General features: G+C 40.6%; 2 protein-coding genes across 3 annotated transcripts in view; one reads left to right on the top strand and one right to left on the bottom strand.

The window, feature by feature from the left end:
- Positions 1-24,018, top strand: part of rhogc (ras homolog gene family, member Gc) — a 44,567-nt gene that overhangs the window by 5,056 nt on the left and 15,493 nt on the right. The window lies entirely within an intron of this gene.
- nova1 (NOVA alternative splicing regulator 1) lies at positions 2,429-23,852 on the bottom strand. Of its 2 annotated transcripts, none has more exons than XM_087251988.1 (4): positions 19,888-23,852; positions 15,787-15,930; positions 9,704-9,870; positions 2,429-8,862 (listed from the first exon to the last, which is right to left on the bottom strand). In XM_087251988.1, exons 1-4 carry the CDS (start codon positions 19,889-19,891, stop codon positions 7,843-7,845), a joined length of 1,335 nt encoding a protein of 444 aa, XP_087108114.1. In that variant the 5' UTR covers positions 19,892-23,852; the 3' UTR covers positions 2,429-7,842.

Here is a 24,018-nt window from a genome sequence, read left to right as displayed (position 1 = left end):
CTTTCTCGTACTGTTGCCTCACTTTGCCAGCACTTCCTGGTACTGTTGCCTCAGCCTCACTTCACCGCCGCTCGCAATGTTAAGGTGTGGAATGATGGTCAAGCGCCCCCTAACTTTAGAGCATAGTGATTGGATATTTACTCTAGGGAAGGAGTTTCCTCATCTCAGATCATGGACTTACACACACAGACATTCAATTCGGGGAGATATAAGTCACACATAAATTATTTAAACGCAAAACGGAGAAAACCACAATTCACAAGCGCATATTGAACCGTGGAGGTCGTACCGTACGGTTCAATATTATATTGAGAACCGTGGCATCCCTAATAAATAAATAAATATATATATATATATATATATATATATATATATATATATATATATATATATATATATATATATATATATATTAGTTTTGTGCTAATTGTGGAGAGTATACTGACCAAACTACATAAACCTGTTTGCGCTGTTGCCTTTTTTGATATTTTTCTTTTCTCTAATGGGGACAGATGGCTCGTCTCCACATGTCAGAAATCTACAGTCTTACTTTCCTTGTTGGATATTACTGTAGTATTACATATATGTATGAAATAAATTTAAAGTAAAAAAGAAAATATTACAAAAGGGGTTAAATAAATCATATAACAATGTCTATATATTAACACAATAAGTAATGTGTGAAACATGTGTAAAGAAATACATATATGCTGCTTAATTGTCACCTATAAATTAGGGATGCTCCGATCAGAATTTTTGCTGTCGAGTACCGATTCTGAAGCTTCAAGCTTTATAATGCTTAAAACACATTTTCCCTCCAAGTATGATACATAAGTGGAGATCTCCCCTTAGCTAAGAGTATAAATGAAAAATGTTGGGATGAATGAGACACTAGACGAGCGATTGCTAGTCACGTATAAACAGTTTATGCACATCTGCATATATTTTAGCTGTGGTGACGCGAGCTAGCGATCCCTCACACCCCCACACGTCATATACCTCCTCGAGTGTTGTATGCTGTATGTATAACCCAGGTGCGACTCTGCTCTGCTTGTAAACTCATAAACAAACACCTGTGATCGGTTCATAAGATCGGCCAGGGGTGTATTTCCGAAAACCATTGTTAACCAACTGAGGTCGCAAATTCCGTTGTTACAAACATAGTCTGTTGATTTGGCATTTCCCAAATCCATCATTCCAATGAACATTCACAAACTGCGTCGCAAATTTGTACGCTTGCAACTACACCTCTGTAACTGTAGTTAGAAACATAGTTTCTGGCTGTGTTTTATACCCAGTTATCCCTCTATGCCCTATTCATTTTTCACATTACATCATTTAAACAAGGAACTATATATATAAAAAAAATAATTAGTCATCTCTTAGGTGTAATTTGTGTTTAAAGAATTTTTACAGTTCAGTAGCGATTTTCATGTTTACAATTGCGCTCCCTTCACAGTGCACTTTGAAAACATTTATGACATTTTGAATGCAGCCGTGGCTCATGACGAAAGCTAAGGGTGAACTATTATTTAAAAGTGAAATTTGTGACGTCACCCAAAAAACATAGCATACGTTAATGCTTTTAATTTATAGTAGAATATTTATTAAGTATCTGTACTGTTTATGTCATGAGACTGTTGCTTGGAACATTTCTGCAGTGGCCTGAATGTGTCAAATTGTAAAAGTAGACAAAAAAATAAATAAATAAACAATATCCTACTTAATCATCATCATGATTATTATTAAAGTTACTATTATTATTAAATATTTTTTTCTTTTTCTAATAAATATAAAATTTCATTTCTTTATAAGTAGCCTCATTATTTATTTATTTCATTTATATATGATATTATTATATTAGCTTTTGTAGGGGATTTTCTGTTTTAGAATAGAATATGTAATGTTCTAAATAATATTTGTAAGAGAAACATATAGGCCCATATTTGCCAAAACTAATATAGATTTTTTTAAAAGCATGTGCGTGTAAAACAATATAATTTGCACAAAAAAAAAGTATGGGGTTTTTCTCTGTAGTAGTTGTTACTCCACCCTGTTTAGAGCATCATTATGGGCATTTTTACATTATAACTAACGTGGTTCAAATGACAGATCTGTGACAGAGAAACTACAGGTTTTGGGAAACACTCATCACTACATCGTTCTTTTCCCAAATGATGCATCATACTATGATAGTTCAGCTGCGGGTTATGACATTGTTTGGGAAACGCACCCCAGATTGGCGAGTACCAATCGAGTCATTAAATGTGATTATCGGTCGATTGATCGGAGCATCCCTATTATAAATTGTTCTTTGTTTAGTATAAATGACTTGAGTATTAATTTTAATACCTAAAATTGGTGAAGGGATTATTGTATCTGTGAAAACATCATTAAATCTGTTTCAATTAATCGAAAAAACACAAACTTTTCAGAGGTTTCTGCAATTTATTTTCCATTCCTCTAAACTGAACAAAACGTACAGTTTTGAAAATCAAAAATAACACCTTTCACTTTCAAAGCAGTTTAGCTTCACACAGTTGGCAATTACAATGGTAACAAGAGTGTCTGCATGTAGACACTCACAAACACACATTCGTGCAAACGCTGTCACTCGCACTCACTCACACACAGACAAACACTCACTCACACACACACACACACAGACAGACACTGAAGGGAATGTAGTAGGAGAGATGGTGGAATGCAGGACAGATATCTCACACACACACTCTCCTTCTGACCTCTCCTCCCCGAACTGAACAGAAATACAAAAATAAAGACACTTTTAAAAAATTACAACTCATTTACAAACACCAAAGGAGGAAAAGAATAGAAACACAACAACAGGAAAAAACAACAATATATCTGTCAAAGTTTTCCATGTTAAAAACAGGTTGCTTGGTTCAGTTTTGCATCCAGTAGAAGGTTACATTGTGTGTGTTTGTGATGGGACCTAATGCTCAGTAAAGTGCATTTGATGCATCAGCAGACAGGAAGAGAGAGAGAAATGAATTTGGGTGCTAATGTGGCTCTGGGCCTTCCTAACACTGACAGATATGATCGAGCTACATGAACTTTACAACCTCCGCCGTAAACATCACACCTAAAAGACATTTAACATTGAAATAACATTTTGTTTCAGTTTATGCAAATGTAAATACATTCATAAATTACATGTGGGGTTAGGAGAATCAAGCTGAGAAACTAGAGAAGTCTGAAACCGATGTATGGATAAACACGACCGTAGCCCAAAAAAACGGAACTTAAATGACATTTTCCATGCATGGGTGTTTTCCCCTGAAATTAGAGGCCGAGAGATGGAGTCTGTCATGTACGTATGCACACGATTTGCCGTCGTAAACTGGAATCTGCTCGCTTTTATGAATTCCTGATTGACTCCAGTTCCCATGGTTACGCTGCAGTTCTTAGGCCTATGTATACTGGCCTTTAAAAGACCACACCCATCTGACCGAGAAAAACACAAAACCAGAGAAACACAAATGAAGTGAAGGAAAGAAAGAGCGCTCCGTCTGCGACACATGCAGAAGTGTGTCCCAGAGCGACACAAGACGCTTCTTTGTATTTTTTTTTAGAAATGTTTGTCTGTTTTGATTTCCCACCCCTCAATAATTCACTTGGATATCATGCAATAGAGACGTGCAAAAAGATAACACCTAAATCCACAAAACACACTTTGATAAACGGCTGTGTTATGAATGCGTATAACGTGTATGCCTACTCCATGCCGACCTACAGAGACAATATGACTTAAAAGCAGTGCGGAAGCCACAGGTCAAACGAATGCACAGGATGCCTCTACTGAGTGTATTAAAACCATATGGATGCATAAAACAAGTATTCTCGTTGTCTATGCAGCTATGGGGTCAAAACAATGCTAACATTGCGCTATGCCGTTTTTGTTCCTTCGCTGATTATCTTTTCGTCGGAACTAAAATATATTGATTGATTGGCACTTGTTCAATGCTTCTAAATAAGTTATCGATACCTAATGTTTCATCACACACCTACATGTTGAGAAGCTGTGAAGGTCTAGTTTGGCACAGGTTGACTATTATTACTGCGTCTATGTCATTAATATTGATACACCTCGTTTATACCCCTGTCGAAAAACGAGCACAATCCTAATCAACAGACCAGACTCTTTTTTTTTCCGTTTTTTCGTCTCAACTAAAATATTTCTGTATATTTCACTTATCAAATAGCAGCATTTTTTCATTTTTTTTAAACTTACAGTATTACAAAAAAGTACATGTAAACCTATTCATTCAAAATTTGTAGTAAATCCAAAGGCTCATACAACAGACATAACAAAACACAAAACTTGACAACATGCTACAATATTGCTTCCAATAGTTCTTTACATTTTAAGTCGATCTAAAATTATCAGTGACGTAGATATGGACACCAGCACTCCAAAGAGAGCAACTCTAATGCACAAACAAATCGCAAAGCTAATCTTAACCAGGCTTGATTGGCACTTTCATCATCCACACGAGTATAACGGATAATCACACACTGAAACCAACAGCGCAAGACTGCATTTAGACCACAAACTAGAGGAACTACACCAAAATACACAAAGAACATGAGACGCGACGGATTCCACAGTTTCATTTTTTTTAAAAATGAAGGAAAAATGCAGAGATGATCTTATAGTTCTCAGAGAGAGGAGAGAGAACACAGAGCACAAACGATGGTCATCGTTTGAGTTTGAGGTGGCTATCGCATCCATCTCCCTTAGGTATTGTTTTTTTTCCTTGTTTTTTTTTCCACCCAGAGTTCTTTGCTCTGGTTTACACACCTCCGCGTTCTCTCAGAGCACAGATTCCCTTTTCTAGCTAGTTTAAGGTAGAATACTGAATCAATCAGGAAGAGAGCACGAGAATCTGATCACATGTATTAATGTTAGACTATGTGGCGTATTAGTCCAGAGGTACTGTGTGCACGACAGGGCTCAATACCCATCGGCCCATGTGGAGATACACACACCCTCTGTGAAAAACACACACACACAAACAACACATCCGTGGCTGTAGCCTGGAGGGGAAGAAAGCGAAAGGGGAAAGGAGAGACAACAAAGCATGAAAAGTAGTGAGAGAGCAAGACATGACGGAAGAAAAAGAGGTAGTGCAAAGACAGAGGGAGGACACGTAGAGAGTGAGAGACAGGATTAACCCTAATGCCACGACTGTCAACAAATTCCAACCGCTTTTCTACAAATGTATAAATGAATCTCCCTTGTCTGTAATCATATTACCCTCATATTGCTGCACCAAGTGCTTGTGCTTCTGAAATCAGGTACACAAATTGATCTCCAACCATTATTGAGCAACGATTTATACGTGGAGAACCTGATATCTTACGGGTGGTACCGAAATACAGTACATAGCTCGGGAGTACATTAACTGAGTGAATGGCATGTTAAACTTTGAAGGTTATTTAAACAGCAATCATGAGAGATGTTGAAATGTTAATACTCCTCACAATTATGCAATGGATATAAATAGGTTACTCTCTCGCCCTCTCTCTCTCTCTCCATGTCTCTCCCTTTCTCTCCCTTCCCTCCTTTTTCTACGTTTCCGCTTCCCCTCTAGCGAGTAGATTAGAGGGCTGGAAGTTGGAGGGAGATGATGAATGTCTTTTAGAGTGTGTATGTAGGTCAGCAGTAGATTGGGCTGTGCAGTGTTGTTATATTTAGAAGTCCAGGGTTCAAATGGAGATCTGCTAATTAATGACAGGCCTGGCTGCCGTGGGGGGAATCTGACCCTCGGCAGCCTCCGGATTTGCGAAAGAGCAAGGTAAACTACAGGTAGACGTTCCTACAGCGGAGCCTCGTGGCCCGCATTCTTGTGCTCGCTCGGTTTCATTGCTTTATTCCGTCACGCCGTGTCTCACTCTCAATGGTGTGAAATATGTACATTACATTCCATAGTTGCGATGGTGTCAGGCCGCTGGATTCACAGTGTGGTTCAGAGACGATTGCTCGCCCTGTACAGGAGCTCCTGCTCACTCTCCATGCAAGAGCCAATTGCTGGCAAGACCGAAAATGCTGTTAGCAGCAAACATTTTGATGCAGTGTACAACTGTGGAATTAACTAATGAGGAACTATCACCACCGCTCTGTGCAACCGATGACCTGTTGATCAGTGGAAAAAGGTGGAGGGCATGTAAAACTCTCCTGCAATGCTTTAGAAACATTGGGCAAACAGAACTGTGCGTCTGACGCTACGGCCTGCAGTTTGGTTTCTTAAAGGAAGCAGAATTACGATCAGTTAGCCTGCAAGAGTTTGCCTCGCAGTGACGCCGCTGTACAGGAGAAGGCTGAAGGTCGACAGTCGTTACAGTAGCATCCTCCGACCTTCAAATCAGTTCAGACAGGTTACAAAAGCTGTGTCATTTTAGTCTCTCGTTCACTACCTCAACTGCACCTCTGCTGCCTGCCTAACGCAAACAGGGATTAACTGCGACGTGAACGAGGTGGCATCTGTAATGCACCCAAGACTTTGCTGCACTGCATACAAACAGGAAATCTTTCTCCTCCTTCGCAAACATGAGGTATGACAACCTGAGCTCCTTTCAAATGAAACAGGCACAGACATTGCCTGACTCCTCCAATCAGAGGAAGAGGAGGAGTTAAGAGGTACATCTGTCTAAACAGGTCCAATTATTTTTCAAGTTCAGGATTCTAAGGACTTCAATTCCTTGGTAGTGTGTCCAAAAGTTTTCTGTAGTAAGAGTTAAAAGTCAGTGAGACGGACAGCTTTTAAGATCCTACTGTTGTGTCTCTGCTCTGGTGGGATCTTTTGAATATTCACTCGCTCTCAGTCTCATGAGTAAAATCGCAAAATGCCCCCCGATAATTCATGAAGGCTCAGAGAAACTCTCCCATAAATACTAAAATCAGTAGATATGACAACAAAATCTCTTCGTACGCATTTTCTTATAGCACCAAAGTGGGATCCTGTGACTAAACTGCACTTGTATGTATGTTACATTCCTGTTCCTAATGCTGCGTATCTGACCTTTGACCTGTGATGTCTATCTCCGTCTGTCTGTCTGTCGCTGAAGGTTGGGTATCTATCGTGACAGCATCTCAATTTGATACTCTATTTACATATATAAAAAACCCCAACAATATCAGGAAGTCTTTATACATTCAGGTCAACCTGGAATCACAGGTTTCGATAAATCTAAAAGAGACTTGATTGTGAACTGACTGTAATGGAGAATATTCAGAGAGATATTAGTAATGCAATGCAAATTGATAGCTTTTAGCAGGTGTTTTCTGATCATGTCTCAATTGAAAACAATAAAGGGGGAAACCAAGAGTACTTATGGAAATGTTTCAAAAGTTATCTTCTTGTTCATTTTATACCTACACTACGGTTGCTGATATTAAGAGGGAAACCTTCACGCTCCGGTCTCCTTGCTCAGGGTGTGTGGATCAGTATGAACTAAACTATGAGAGTTTGCAGTGGAAGCCAAAATCAGAACATAGAATCCAAAAGGCCTTGGCCAAGAGAGAGGAAGTGAGATTTGAGCTCCTTCTCCACTGAGTGCCCCAGGACACGATACTCTGACCTACACAACGTAACACAACTTTAAAAATACGGCAGAATTTCAGTCACAAAATATCACATTTCTCCCCAAACAGATTATCTATCCACAGTTCATTCTTTTTATTTTGTGTTTAAATATTTGGACATATTTCTCGCTCCAACCCATCCCGTTCTCCCTCGATTTCATTCATTTAGTCATCTATTCATTCTCTCTGGTTTCCTCCGCTTTCTTCATTCCCCTCCCCACTCCTGTCCATCACTAGCCCACTTTTTGAGGGTTGGTGGCACGGACGCCTTGCTCGTACGTGATTCGCTGGCTGATAAGGTACTGGGCTGCCTGTGTTGCCGCCGGTGACCCTGTAATGGTCACCTTGCGATTGCGCGTGCCTGGAATGAACTCTCCCTTTTTGGAGATTTGAATTCGCGCCCCTGTCAGCTCCTGATACTCCACCAGAGTCTTACCACCTTTTCCCAAGATGGCACCGACCAAGTTCTCTGGCACAGCAATCTCCACCACTTCCTTTCCACCTTCTGCCAGCTTTTCTGTACCCAGCAGAGATGATGCCACTAGTGGGGATGAGGGATTCAGGTACCCATTAGATGCCCCTGTGGCGGCTGCAAGAGAGCCCAGTGAGAATCCCCCTAAACTAGGGGCAGCAGGGTGACCACCCCCTCCAGAGGCCTCGCTGGCATATGTAGCAAGCAAATTGGCGGCAGCAGCCGCTGCTGGATTAGCACTAGCCGCAACAGCAGCGAGCACTCCAGAGGCAGCAGCCGGGTTGAGGCCAAGACCCAGTGTATTGGTATTGTAGCCGTAACTGGCCAGAGTGTTCAGGGCAGACGTAATGGCAAGCAGATCATTACCAGAAAGACTTGACATGGCCGCAGGAAAACCACCCATGCCTGCGAGACCCGCTTGGCCAAGTAGCGTGGAGGCTGTAGCCGCTGCGGCGGCATTGGGCAACACCTCTGTAGAATTGGCAAACGGGGATCCAGTTGGGTTGGAGTTGGCCACAGGGCCGGTGATGTTGGAGTAACTGATATTTAGACAGCTGCTGCTTTGTGGGTCCTCCTGGATCTTCTGAACAATGATCTCCACGGCCTTGCGGTTCTGCTCTGGCTCCCCGCTCACGGTCACAACGCGCTCCTGCAGATTGATGCCCTCAGGCTTCTGAGAAAGCTGTACCCAGGCTCCTGACTGCTCCATCACAGCCTTAACTGTTGCCCCACCCTTACCGATGATGAGTCCTGCTGTGCTGTTGGGCACGATCAATTTAGCCTGTGGAGGAGGGGGGAGTGTCATTTTGATTGAGGAACAGAATTACATGTATGATACTGCACACAACCCCAAAAATAGATTCTGCAATAAGCTCAAATGTGTCTGTGGTGGTTATGTAGATGTTTGTCTTCTGCCCTTACTTGAACAGTAAAACAAGTTTGCTATATCTTTAAAGAGAACCACATTTACAGAATGTAACTGTATGCTTGTATGTTTAAGAGGGTAAAATGGTATGTGTGTGACTGAGTAAGGTCTGACTCTTAAGTCAGTGCTTATATCAGCCATTTGTTGATCCCCGGTCTTACATTGCAGCTGCTCTCTCTCACTCCCTCTCTGTTTCTCATTCTGCAAGGATCAAGCAGGTAAAAATAACCCGCTGCTCTCACACTTTGCTGCCCCTCTCAGCCACTCTTTCCCTGGGGAACAACCACCAGTCTACCTTGCCCTCTGCCTCCTTGGGGCTAGTTTATTTTCCTTGTCTTCTGTGTTGCTTATCACTGTCAGATAGCTGACAGTAAGTACATTTACATGTACTTCAGAAATTGATTTCAGTAACAATACAGAAATAATTGTACTGATGAACAGCGTAGATTGATTATGCAGAACTCAATTATAACTGCATATATAAACACACTCACTGTCCGTGTTGTCATCTGATAAGCAAACTTACCAGAATATTACAAATAATATGAACTGAGCTGTGGTTCAGGAGAATAACTTATTGCCTGTTTAATTCTAAATCTGCAAAGTCAGATATGTTTCACAGTTCATCGCACATTTAATAACTAGATAACTGTAGTTCGGTTTGTGGTGTAGTAGTTCAGCAAGCCCATAAACTAACCTGTTTGATACGGTCAGGGTTAACGGTAGTCTGTGGCTGGAGAATGCTGACTGGTTCAGTCTTCTGACTGCTTTGAGGCATCTCACGAACTTTTTCAGCGATGAAGTTATGTACTCCATTCAGAGCTTCCACTGTACCCTGAATCAAACAAACACGCTCTGTTGTACCTGAACAAACACACATATAAAGACACAATGTTAGCATTTAGACAATATGTGTAGGTATAAAATTCTATTATAAATAAATATATGTAATATGTACAGTACCATTACCTAAAACAATTGCACATGACATTTTTTTGCTCACCAAGGCTGCATTACTGCATCATTTTATTTAAATAAAGTGCAGCAGTTATATTGAGAAATATTATTACAATTGAATTTTTTAAATATGATTTTAAATATTAATTTATTTATTTTAACTCATAAGATGGCAAAGGATTTTGAACAGTCATTGTTGTAATATTCAGAGCCCAAGATTTTTCATAAACAATGTAAATATGTTGTTTTGGTGCTCAAGAAACATTTTTAATTATTCTTTAGGGTTAAAAAAAGTATTGCTGTTTAATATATTTCATGAAAAGGTTGATAAATGCTTTTCAGATTTCTTTGAGTACTTCAAAAGAACATCATTTACTTGAGAGACATGTTTTGAAACAATCAAGGACTTTATTGTCTCTTATTATAAAGCACTAATTAAAAGTATTCAAATATTATATTTAAAAATTGATTCAGTAATATATAATAATAAATATATAATGTAATAATAATTTAATAATATTATTAATAAAGTATTATTGTTTAAAAATTGTAATGACACCAGAATTTAAAAGGTATTGTACATATATTTAATATGAACACACAATAAATCAATTCATAACTAAAACAAATTAGTCAAGATTAACATAAATTAGTATTAATTTAATTAAATACATATTTAATTAGACTAACATGAATAAATATATATTTATCTAGACACACTGTTTGTATTTACATTGTTTGTATTTGGCTTTTTTTATATTTGTGCTGCATTTAAAGTATAGTTCACCCCAAAATGTGGTTACAAATCTTTAAGAGTTTTCATTTTCTGTTGAACACTAAAGAAGATACTGGTAACCATAGTAGAAAAACTAAATATATTGAAGTCAATATACTGACAACATTCATTGCAACATTTTCAAATGATCCTCTTTTGTGATCAACACTTAAACAATAACTCAAAGAGGTGATAAATAAATAAAAATAATAACATAATTTTCAGTTTTTGATCAACTGTCCCTTTAAAGCATATACATTTTATCAGTTCATGAATTTCCTGGAAGCCTAACTAATGACCTTGAAGTTGCGAGCACCATGCTCTATTGTTTGAACTTACTATATTTCTTAAGGTCATGAAAACACATTTTGCATTTATTTTCAAAGAAGCAATTTCTGCTTTCAGTAAACATGCATCTAACAGAAAGAATGAAGAAGGTTGCTGTAACACAGGGGGAAAAGGCAGATGAACTTTTGGCTGGATGATGTAATTCATTTTGAATGCAATACATTTTGAACCTTTCTCTAGCCACATTACTCCTGTGGGACCCACACACAAATGTTCAAGACATACACACACAATCAACTATCCACTGGCCTTCAACTGTCCTGAAGTGCACAACCTGTCTAGAATACTGCTGTTACTGTATAAGAGTTCAAGCAGGACCCAGTTAAACACAAGCAGACAGATAAAGTCTACAATGAGTTAGTTACACAATCCTCTCCATATTGTGTCAGCCTGAATACACAAAGTCTTGTGTTGGAAAATATCATTCAGTGTCCTAAATTTACTCTCATGATCATCTTCTGTTTCATTTGGAGGGAGATGTGGGAAGCGGGGGCATGTTGGTTGTTGGTAGTGTGTGTTTGTTTCCGGGCAACAGTGCAGAGATATATCAGTGTGTGCGTGTTTGAGTGTGTGTATGCGCGCACTCTAGCACACATGCATACTTGACCAAGTGTTTGTTCCTCAGCTGTGATGTTTTATTTTTTGCCACTAGACTATCACTTGTTTGTGTCTGAACTTCAAAACACACACACACACACACACACACACACACACACACACACACACACACACACACACACACACACACACACTGGTCAGAAATTCTCCCGCAGTTTCAGTATTTGCTCTTCAATAGGTATACAAATAAAACATGCTCTAGTAGTGTGTGTAGTGTTCATTTCAGTCGTTCTCTCATGAAGGTGTGGTTTGTGGTATGAGTCTGTGGTTAAATAAGTTTTAGGAAATTATTATGGCAGACTAAGGTGTGTGTGTGTGTGTGTGTGTGTGGTAAGACATGCTGGCTGGAGTAAAAGCGCTCAGCTGTAGGTGAATTCTTTTTATAGCTCTATTGCGAGCCAGAGAGAGTTTAAATGTTTCCCTTTCAACGTCTCATAAGATAAATGAGGTCTGGAGGAGAAGCTGCTATTATATCAGAGACCAAAATGATTGAGGATATGCTGTTGTTTGTGCCAAAGCAGCACTGCTTGTTGTACTCATGGTTTGGCAAAATGCTGAGCCGAAGGAGAATTAAAGCGATGGTTCACCTAAAATTACCTCATGGTTTATTTTCCCTCGTGTGGTTTTAAACCTTTATGGGGTTTGTTTTGTGTGTTGGACAAAAAAAAGAGGATATTTTGAAGAATGCTGGTTGCTAGCAGACTGTAAAAAAATTATATGATCAGTTAGTCCTGACAGCAAATGTTTTTAGTTCATTGTAACTTATTAAACTAAGTTAATCATGTTCAAACTTAATTTTATCAGTTAAGCAAGCTGATTTAAGTCAGTTTAACACAATATAAGTTCAATGGACTCATAAGGTTAATTTTGATTTAGCTTAAAAATTTTAAGCAACCAGGATTTTTACAGTGCACCCATCGACTTCCACAGAAGGGCTATGGAAGTCAATGTGTGCCAGCTACCAACATTTTCAAAAACCTAATCTTTTGTTTTCAAATCTTTTTGAAAAAGCAAACTCATAAAGGTTCTGAACAAGTGAGGGGTAACTGTGTAGTGAAGTAAATGAAGACTTGAGGACTAATGTTCGTGTCTCTTTAAATTGGTTTCAGTTAGCTAGAACAATGAAGCACAAAGGGTCGTATTATACACCCGGCGCAATACTTTTCACGACGTGTTGCTAGTTTCAGACCAATGCAACTCAAATTTTTTCGTTTTTCGCCACGTTGTTTAAATAGAAAATCCATTTGGGCCACTTTTTAGACTCCTGGGTGTTCTGGTCTGGAAAAGAGGTGTGTTAAGGCCCATTGTTGGCACGTTGCTATTTTGAGGAAATAAAATAGACTGTGCAAAAGACCTACAGAAAGCAGGTCTAACGTCCAGCACATAGCACGTCAGTAGAGCACCTCACTTAAACACGCATCCTGCACAGCAATACAGAAATATCTTTACAAATGAAAAAAATTAAAGGATTAAAATGATACAAAAATTATTATTTTATATAAATATAAAAACTATACCTCCATGCATTCCTCACCTCGGGGGCTTTTTTCAGTTTATTCACAATAACTTGCTTTTGTATAATGTTATTATTATCATTAGCATTATTTATTATATGCATATTTTTATTTGTTTTATTAAAAACAAGCTTAGATTTATCCCCCTGTCAGGTTTTAGACCATATGGGGCATAGGACATGGCTTTGGATGTAACTCTTCGTTAATATTGTTCATTTATTCGTTTGCTGGAAATTAGAACTGAATTTAGAAATAGTTTTGAAACAAATCTGTGCACTTAACAAACAAAATAAATTATGTAGGCTAATGGATGTCTTCAGTGGAGAGCGTACAACATCGTTTCCTTATCCACGACAGAGAGAAAGTGAAAGTAAAGGCTGAAATCTTGCTGCAGATGCTGTTTAACTGTTTTCTAAACTGTTTTGAAGTGTTCCGATTTTCTACTTACAAAGTCTGCAATGTAAATAGCAAACACGCCATGGAGTGATGCAACTGACTCTTAAAGGGAATGGGAGATGAGACTCTGATTGGTTTATTCTCAAAACATACCTATAACTCATTAAGAGAATAAGCTCAACCCTGTTAGACCATGTGGCGCACAGCGTATTTTCCTATCCTCAAAACAGCAAAAGTGGATTCACACACCCCGTTAATGCTTTTGCACTTTGCACTTCAGACTTTGTTCCTAGACCGTTAAAATAGAGCCCATAGAGTTGAATCGGAATAACTATATACATTCATCTATTCATCCATCCATCCATTAGGGCTGGGCGATTTATTGAAAAGTGATCAAAATCGACATTCAGAACCTATAATTTATCAAATTTTTCCAATATTTTTTCCGTCTGCAAGTGGAGTTATGTGACCCTGCTCTGTTTTATACTTCTGCAGCTACGTCTGATCTCTGGTCAAGTAGGACGATGGACCCATTCTTGAGCCGTACTTTGCTCTACATTGACGATGATTGGAAGCTGCGTCAGAGATGTCTTAAGAGGGCATATTTTCAATTATATTCAAATTAATATTTACATCAAAATATTTGTTTACGGAAGATGCAAGAAATGCACTGTTTAAAATGTTATTTACAGAATATACAAGCGTTGTTTTATTTAGAAAGGATATTGCTTATTTTCTACTTTTAATATAAAAAACACTGAAAAGAATTTTTGTCTCAAAGTGCAAGTTATTTATTTAAAGAAAAGAAAAAAATGATATTTGGTTTGAGGTAATGTGTGTTTACATTTCAGTTGCTCAACATTGATTTTTAATAATCAAAGATAATAGACAGTGTAGGTTTCTTCAATTTTAAAAACCAGTAATGCACGCTGCATTCGAAAATCTCTCACTTTTAAAAGGTGCGCATATTTACTGTACAAAACGTGTTTAAGAACTATAAAGGCTAAAAAACAACAACTAATAAATAAATAAATAAATTGTTCAATAATTGTGATCAAGTCAAAATGTTCAGCTAATCAAGATTTACATTTTAGGCCAAATCGCCCAGCCCTACCATCTATCCATTTCTACCTATTGTAAGTTATCCCAGATTTTTCAAATAATTATAATTTAGATTCTTTGTATTTAATTTCTAATCCAAGATATGAAATGGAAGTTAAAGTAGTTCAATTTAGAATGGTGCACAATCTGGGTTGTAAGATACTCTGCTATGATGAACGCACTGAAGAAAAAAACGGTTAGAAATCTGTTAAAAATGGTGCTAAAAGGTAAACTTGTGGGATAAAACCTGCAAAAACGAGTGAGAACGCAAGTGATAATGTGTTAGTGGAAGAGTGAAAAGCAGAACAGGCCGTCTCAGGACAGTTTTAGTTGTAACGGGTGTGTTTAATGAATGAAAACATAGCTATTCACAAACAAATTACGTTCACAATATTCAGCTGTACGCTTCACAGCTGCGACACACACACACACTCTCTCACATATTTCCTCTCCCTATGGGCACATTTTCCACTGTCATTTTCTGCCCATTTTAGTTTTCAAACTACAACATAAAGCAGCTTTTTAATGACACATAGTGGAAAAGGTACTATAGTCAATGACACAAACAAGCCAACATCTGTAAACAGCCATATACGCATTAATATACCACCAGCTCTGAACACTCACAACACTTACAGACTCATTTTCTAGAGTCTTAAGTAATTTCATCGTGACCAAAACATTTTTTAATCCACATAAAACTATTTTATCCTCCAAAAAATACTTAAAAGCTCACATTTAATCACTTATTTTCACAGAATAACCGCAAAAACTGCATGAACCTAACCTATACAGTGAGAAGAAGTTACTGATACGAAGAAAAAAAAAAAAGCTTTTCATTAGTGTTTAGTCTGAATGAGTTATGCATGGCACCATTAACTGCCATCTGTTGCACAGTAAATAAAACGATCTAACTGTGAGGATTTATAACACAGATCTAATAACTTAAATAATGAATAGTCAAGGTACAGTAAAAAGAAGGATTTAATTTTGAATAAACAAAAGCGCTTACACTCTGAATTAACGATGTCCATCATTATTAAAGCCAGACAGAAGATTTAGATTCCATACCTGGGTAGAAGTCTTTAGATTTGGACAGTTTGATGGTAGCTCCAGTCTCTTTCTGAAGCTGGACGATGGTTTGCCCACCCTTACCGATGATCGAACCAGCGGCATAGCTGGGGATCAACACCTTCAGGAAATATTCACCCTCCTCTGCACACACAAACAAAAAACAAACCCAATGTTATATAGTGAACAAAATCAGTCAAATATTTACGACATAACCATATTTAATTAAATGATATGCTTTTTTTTTCAATACTGTGGAAGAATGAAAATTAACGTTACAGAAAGATCAGAGGTAGACCATTTATATAGTGGTAATAAGAAAAATTCTAAAGATGTGTTAAACATTTCTGTAGTAAGATTACATTTTAAAAAAAATGTATATAGCCAACTATAGACCACATAGCCATGGCATGATAACCGATTTGGAAGTCAAGGTTTTAAAACCACCATCGTTTTCTGTTATACCATTTCTATTGTATATTCTATGGCTAAATGTTTCTTTAAATAAAATATATTGTGTTTAATGGGGGAAAAGTCGTTTAAAAATAGAACATATTTTAGAGCAGCAATCACAATACTGTGAAACCATGATATTTTTATCCAAGGTTATCATACCGTCACAATCTTACACCGGCCCATGCCTAGTACAACATCATTGCCTCACTATGGCTACTCCTTTTAAAACAACATAAAACTGAACATGTTTGGTTCTTTGTTGTTCACTGTTTCTGCTTTTCCATGTCTCTGTATTTCTTTTTTCACTTTTTTCACACTCTCTTTCTCTCCCTGATGAGTTCCTATACTGATTCTGCCTCTGTCCCACTTTTTCCCCATGCAGAGATAAAGTGACCTGCTTTGGGTTGGTAGAGGTCTAAATTTAACCAAACTATCTCTGCGTTTTGTGTCCTTCACTATCTTCTTTGCCATCTCTCTCTCACACACACACACACACATACATACACACAAAGGGTTGGCCAGCCGACAAACCTCTCAGTTCCTCGGCATGGAGGTTCTGTGTCACAGTCAGAAGTAGAGGTTTAAGTGAGAGTGTGTGACGGGTGGTGTGTAGGCAGTCTGTAGTGCTTCACTATACTGAGGCTTTGGGCTTGTGGGTAATTGCCTGGAAGGCTGTTCACGCAGGAGCATATGGATGCTAAATCCTCAGATTTGTCCTGAAGAACCCAGCCAACAGCGCATAAGTCACTCAGAGGTTCCCGGGGGGGTGCGAGGCTTCCCTTTCCCATCATAATATTACATATCCTAAACACAACATATGGCCCACAGTCCATTCCTGAAGTCAGGAAACACCCGAATGTGGTTAGAACACATCAGGAAAGATTTTTTAACATGTCAGTCATCAAATACCTTTGCGCTAAACATTCAAATACATTACCTCATGACATAACAGTAACATCGTAGCGCTCAGGTCATGTTGAATGCTAGATAAATATCTCTAAATGTGGCTCTGCTAAAACAAATCAATAGCTGGGATGGGATTTTACGTCAGTTTCATTAGTGTTTATAGTGACTAAATGAAAGCATGAACAAAAGTACATTGTGTATTTGTGTATTATATCAGTGTCTTTCAGAGACTCTAGTAAAAACGAGAGATAAGATGGATTTTGGAGACACAATGCCCCCAATCTCCAGCAGCTGACCCTTTACCACTGCAGAGAGGAGGAGAGGGAGAAACCGCAGGAAAAGAGCAAACATGCTAATAGTAAATAAAAAAACATGCAGAGGTGAAGAAGATATTTTGAAGAAGCCAGGATGAGAAGGATTTGTTAGGAATGAACAAAGGAATATTCTGCTAAAAGGAAAAGACTATTCCAGAGTGTGGTAGAGCAAAGCAGCTACTAGGAGAGGACAGATGAGGAGACGAGAAAAGGGGAGGGGTGGCAGTGAGAGGGTGAAAATATTATGGTCTCTAAGCAACTCTGATTGACTCTCCTATGGGTATGCTCGATACATTCCAAATCACACCAAAGTCCACTACATGAAGTATACATCACCTGTACGCTAATGCTGTGAATCATTCGGAATGGGAATGATGTGTGCGTTTTTTCTAGAAATGCAGCAAACAGTGTTGCAATTGGTGGAGCCAATCTAGTCGATACTTGATCAATCAGCCCATGCCCACAATCCAATTAGTAGTAGAAAATCTGGGAATCTGGATGATCCAGAGAAATGTAATTATCAGCCCAGGCATAAATAATCAAGCCAAGAGTGGGAGGGCCAGTTAGTAGATGGCACCAGGATCAAAGCAAACATTAGCTTCAGTTGTAATACATTATCTAGTCTAAAAGGAAGATGAAAAACAAGAAAGAAAAAGAAAGAAAGAAGCAAGCTCACACACAGTATAAGTCGCTTAAGCGCAGCTGAACGTGCAGTGCACAGTTAGAAAGATACCCGAGCAGAATTTAAATTGAAAAGACAATTCCAGAAAAACACGAAGCGACCCAATCACTCACATTTGCACACAATCCTATAGAAATGCAGGAAATACAACTGCATTCCTGCCTCTGTTATATAGATCTAAAAGCTGTTATCTGCAGCATTGCTATTCTTTTGTTCATTCCTCTCTTTTCTCTCGGTTTCACCCTGACTGACTGGCTTTGCTCTGTGCTCAGTCACTCTATAGAAAATCATTTGTTAAATGAATATGTGCAAATGTCAGAGGGTGAGAGATTTATTATTCTCTGCGCTGGGACTGACTGACCTCAGGGGTTCTCAATAAAGCGCGCAGCATCCGACAAATACTTTTTGTGACGACGTCACACACAAACGCTCACACAAGGACACTAGCTCCCTTCAAAGGGCCCTTGAGAGGTGTTAGTGGACACGACTGAGATCTGGATGGATCCGTGCAGAGCGGTTCAATCTGTACCTGTCCTCTGCAGCGCTCCAGGTGCGCAGTGGGATACGCATTACATCATTGCCTCACCCGACTCAATGCTCCCTGCCACACACACACGACTGACAGGTAATGATAGGATTCCAGTCCACAATGGACGATGCAGCCGAGCAAACACACACATACACACACACACAGCTGGGCAGATCCCGATCTTATCAATGACCGGTCTGTTAAATGGGAGGGTGCAAGTGTGAATGGAATGAATGCAGACACTGTTAGAGGGACCATTTAATGAGGGCAGTTTGCAGTAAACAGAGGAAGAGGACAGGACGCAGTGGACACATGCTCAGGAATCCATGATGGAGGTTTTTGAAGAGCACAGCCGGAGGGAAGATAAGGAAATAGTGAGCGTGTTTATACAAACGGAAAGGATGGAGAAAGGGCAATCAGTGCTCTCGCAATCACTGAAGTACACCGTACCAGTCCATTGCAGAACCGCTAACCTCCGGCAGCAGTTTTTTTTACTGAGCGGCAGTGGTGGCGTGGGGACCATTTGACCTTGGCCGCCAAAGATTGAAAACTTCATCTCTTCATCACAGCCACCTCACAATTGTTTCCACGACGACTTGGAGGTGACATTTCAGAGGCGCAAAGAGCCAATTGGACGCTCTGCTGATGCTTACCTGTTGTTAAAAGGAAAACCTAGATCCCATTCTCAAGCAGCAGAGATTTGAGAATGGCAATTGCTTTGGGAGCGCTCCTCACCCGTGTGCTCCTGCTTGCGGCGATGATGTAAGGAAAGCTGGTGTAACAGGTTTTCAGCAGTGAGTGTCTGAGTAAATAATACAATCTGTTGCTGCTGTTTGCCAGTGAGCCATACTTACACAGCCGCTAACGCAGTCAGATGGTTACGGGCTCAAACCTATGATTACACACAGACCATAGAGTGTGAACAGGGTGTCATGCAAACACACAGAGGGAGTGGGTCAAGAGGGATTGCATTGTTAAAACCCTCCACCCCCAAGCAACACACACACACGCACACACTTCTGCATGTGAAAAGGAGGGCCTGTCCTAGGCACAGTGCAAGGACAAGCGAACCTCTCCTTCCCAAAGAATGAATGAAGAGACACCAACGGAGGACAGGAGAAGAAAAGCCGAAAGAATGAAGGACGCTAAACGAAACGCTCAACTCATCCACACATGCATTCAACAAGTCAACAAAAGGGGACAGAATCTCTTACCCATTCTGCTGTAGCGTGCCGGAGGTGGGGTTCAGATAGCCATGGACGCCGAGCGGCTTGACCGGTGAGCGATGCCTGAGTGCAGGCTGATCATAGGAGCTCTGTTGCCGTCAAGGAATGTGGCCAGTCAACCTTTTTCCCCAGGTTCGTATCCGAGTGGGGGACAACGTCAGCGCATCCTCCCCTCCATACCCGCAGTCAGCCCCCGTCTCTCTCTCTTGCTCTCTCTCCCTCAATTTCCCTCTCTCTCTTTCTCTGATTGTGTGTGATGGCAATGCAATTGCCGTGTGGCGTGTGTATGTGTGTGCGTGTGTGTGTGAGTGAGTGTTTGAAGCGGAGAGGCTTGGTATTGTTCAGGCAGAGGCGGACTGACGGGGGGAATCTTCTTACTGCATCACCCTCTGCTTTCCTTCTCATCCATATTCAGCGAGAGCTCCAGCCCTGTGCTGCATTCTACAGAGAGGCACCTAGCGTGTCCAATCACCCCGCACCCCTCCCCAGCGTCACACACACACACGCGCGCACACACATACACACCAAGGCTTTCTTTCTCTGCGCCCCCCCCCCCCTTGCCACTTTGACGCAGCACTATAAAAGACGTAGCGCCTCGTTCATGTTTGGGTGAAATATGAAAAGGTAGGATGGAGGGAGGCTGCGGAAGGAGAGAAAGAGGAAATGAAAGAGAAAGAGTAAAAGAAAGTGCGAGGGAGTGACCTTGCGTGAGCGGAGAGGAGGTATAGCGCGAAAGCGGGGAGGCGGTGGGCTCCTTAGACGGCCATGTTGGAAACACCGCGAGATAGAGAGAGAGAGGGAGATTTTTGAAAATGGCAGAAAGGATCTGCCGCAGAGCGCCAAGGGGCCGGCCAACTAAATTACTGCCTATAAATCCAGAGACGCTATACCCAACCAGCGCAGGCGTGCGGGTGCACGCATACGCGGCAGGGGGAGGGCGTATGAGCTCGGTCCCAGGGTCATACTTCATTTGCATAGTAGCGTTTTCAGCTGAGCTTGATAAATTCTCTATATATCCATACTAGCTATATCGACGCGCTCTGCTGGGTGTCTCAAATGCAGCATGCAGAAGTGTAGACGCTTCTGTTCAGGCAAACCGATCACGTTCAACACATCCACTGGACATTCTAGAATACATGAGCCCTCTCTCTCTCACTCTCTCTAGCCCCTCCTTTCTCCACCACCTGCCCAATTCACAGTCAACTCACGTCACCACACACTGCAAGGGCACCTGTGTCCTTCTCTCACTCGCTCTCACTCTCTCGCTCGCACCTTTTGATCTAATACCGAACCACACAATAACACACCAACATAAATAGCTCTGCCAAAACCTCCATTAGCAACATTAACATGGCATTTCAATTGCGACTGGTAAGAGGCCACACACAAAGTAACTGTGTGTGTGTGCACTGGAGAAATTAGCATCAGCAATCAATGGCTGTTTACAAAAGGGAGGGCATAAAGAGGATCTCAATCACCGACCGTCCTCTTCGTCGCTATACTCGGGTCAAAGGTCACATAAGGGGGAAGGGTACGTCCATTGATAGGATTATGTTTTAATTAACAAAGCCAGATAGGTGGACAGAATGATCAACGGTCTGTATTGCCAATGAACAAAGAGATAACTAACTTACTGACTAAATAAATGACTGATCCCCAAACTGTGTTTAACCAGAGGTTTTGACAAAAGCCGTCAAATATGCTAGTCAAACTGTCAATCATATTAACAGTCTTTCCCTTTATTTGGTCAATGGTTTTGCTCATTTTACCTCATTTTTAACACGTTTTCAGAAATCCAGCTTGATGCTCTGCATTACTGTAGTAGAATTCAAAATAAGTATTTCTAAAATAAACTTACACTGCAGGTTGTAACTGGTTTCACATTACTAATTCAGGTTTTACGTGTGTGTGTGTGTGTGTGTTTTACAGCACATAACAGGCCTTCAGCTAGCTCCCCTTTAACTACTTTGTTTCAATACAATGAAGGCCTGACTACATAGTCTGCAGAGGAATTGAAGAGATGGTACAGAAGTGGATTCATACATTGATAACTCTAAATTATAAAAAAAAGTTAACTGTATTATTGTATTTCAATAACCACACTGTTATTGAACAGTAAAAAACGAAATATACATTATCCACACAAATGGTTAGAAATAATTAGCAAATTTTACTAACGTTTGTTTACAGTATTTAATCGCCGTAAAGTAAACGTTAAAAAGTATTTTACTGTATTTATGAATTCAACTTGTAAATCCTCACAAACATACAAGATTCACTTCATTGTTTCTTAACGCAGAAAAATAGAGTATTGCTAATCCACAAAACCCGCGCGCGCTCTCTGCTCCTACGCTGTACTGCGGTGGGGTGTCAAAACACTCACTGCTGCACTCGGTCTCCACAGCGGGAACCATCGTCCCGCGAGTTAAACTCACAAAACACTTCGTAGGCTATAAACATTAGTGAGACTTTCTTTTCGCTATATTAAGTAAAAGCAGCTCTATGATGTATATTTATTGATCACGTGGCCTTGTCGGCTATCATTTAAAGCGCAATGACTCAGCCCTCATAGTCTCAAGAAGAATCCGATCTGCCACAAAATCTATCAAGAAACTGTGCACGTAACGCCTATCAGAGACGCTCCCAAAAGTAATTGCAGGATAGAGCTTGGGCCAACTCATTAACATTAATCAGGATCACCTAAAAGAAACTTTTACCTAAAGTAAAAATGGACCCTGATGCTCTTTTTGGATATGCATTAGGAGCACCACATGAGGCTATAGAGGGAAATTTAATCTTTTGTTTCGACCGCAGTCTCTTATTACATATGAATAGGGATTAAACGACAGCAGCATGTGCGCTTTCTCGCTTTCATTCATTTTCTGCTCAATTTAGCATCAGTCCCACGGGGGCGACAACTACCACCTCCACCATGACTACACTGCACACCGCCCCACCGGGTCATATGGGGTCAGGCGGGACAGATGCAACCCGTTTTAATTGTAGCACTAATTATCTTTAGCGTCGATAAAGCATTTCATCTCACAATTGCTTTACAATGAAACCGAAAGAACAAACTGGGAAATAGTTTGCTCTAAAACTCCCCCCTGAACCCCCGCGGTGTCACAGAGCAAGCAGACTCGCGCGGTTCGGTTGACATGACTTATTTGGAGCAGCAGCAGGCCCGAGCGCTGCCCGAACACACTCGCCAACTGTCGAGCTTACCTCCGGTGTTGGAGCGCTTGGTGCTGCTCGCCTCGGTCGGTGTTTCCAGGGGTCTCTTTCTGGAATCGGAGAGATCCGGGTCCATTTGCGGAGACTGTGAGAGGTGCTGAGGAGTCGAGAAGATCCCGTTCTGCTGAACTTCCCCGCCAGCCATCATTTTGACACCGGCTGGAGTTAACACCGCGTTAGCACACAGACAACCGTAAAAAAGCACATAAAAACCGGTCAGCGTCTCCCCTGCGAGCTGCCCGAATGCTTCTTGGAGCTTTAAATGTCATAAAAATGCCATGCTGCGGGCGCCCGTCCGTTTCTGCGTCGCCGTCCACTATTTCCCGTAGGGAGAAGAGGCGTATTAAAGCTCTAAATATAAAAATCCATTCAGTCAAGACTATTCATTAGCGCGCGAGCGACACTTGAGACGTCTGTGTGTTTTAACGAGCCCTCACGCACACGCGCAGCGCCCTCTCCAAACAGATCCTCGCGACCATTGCTTCGCGCGGACAAACTACGAAAAGATAAACAAATCAACATTCAGCCTCACAAAACACCGCCAAAGCCCCGGTGCTCCAGCTCGCCTTCTGCCGACTTCCGCGCGGCGTCGCCGGTGTTTGGAGGAAGTGTTTGGCGGTTGTCGGTGTCGATCGGTTTGTTTTGGAGTGAAATAGAGGAGATTTTGTTGTGAAGATGCGGGAGTGTTGGCCAGCGCGCGGCGGCGACTGCTCGGTGTCGGAGCTCTCGCGCAGCATCCCTGGACCAATTGTGAGCCAGAGCGCCTGAGCCCTCCTGACGTCACGGGCCGCATCCTTCAAAAGTTTTCAACAGCAACCAAGTTTCAGACCAAGAAATAAAGCTGCTTTTGAACTAAGAGTGACCGAGTTATAATACTACATACAG

The sequence above is a fragment of the Danio rerio genome, chromosome 5 (genome assembly GCF_052040795.2).
Source record: "Danio rerio strain M-AB ecotype USA chromosome 5, GRCz13ab, whole genome shotgun sequence".
In the NCBI taxonomy this organism is placed as follows: Eukaryota; Metazoa; Chordata; class Actinopteri; order Cypriniformes; family Danionidae; genus Danio; species Danio rerio.
This window is presented reverse-complemented; position numbering and strand designations above follow the sequence as displayed.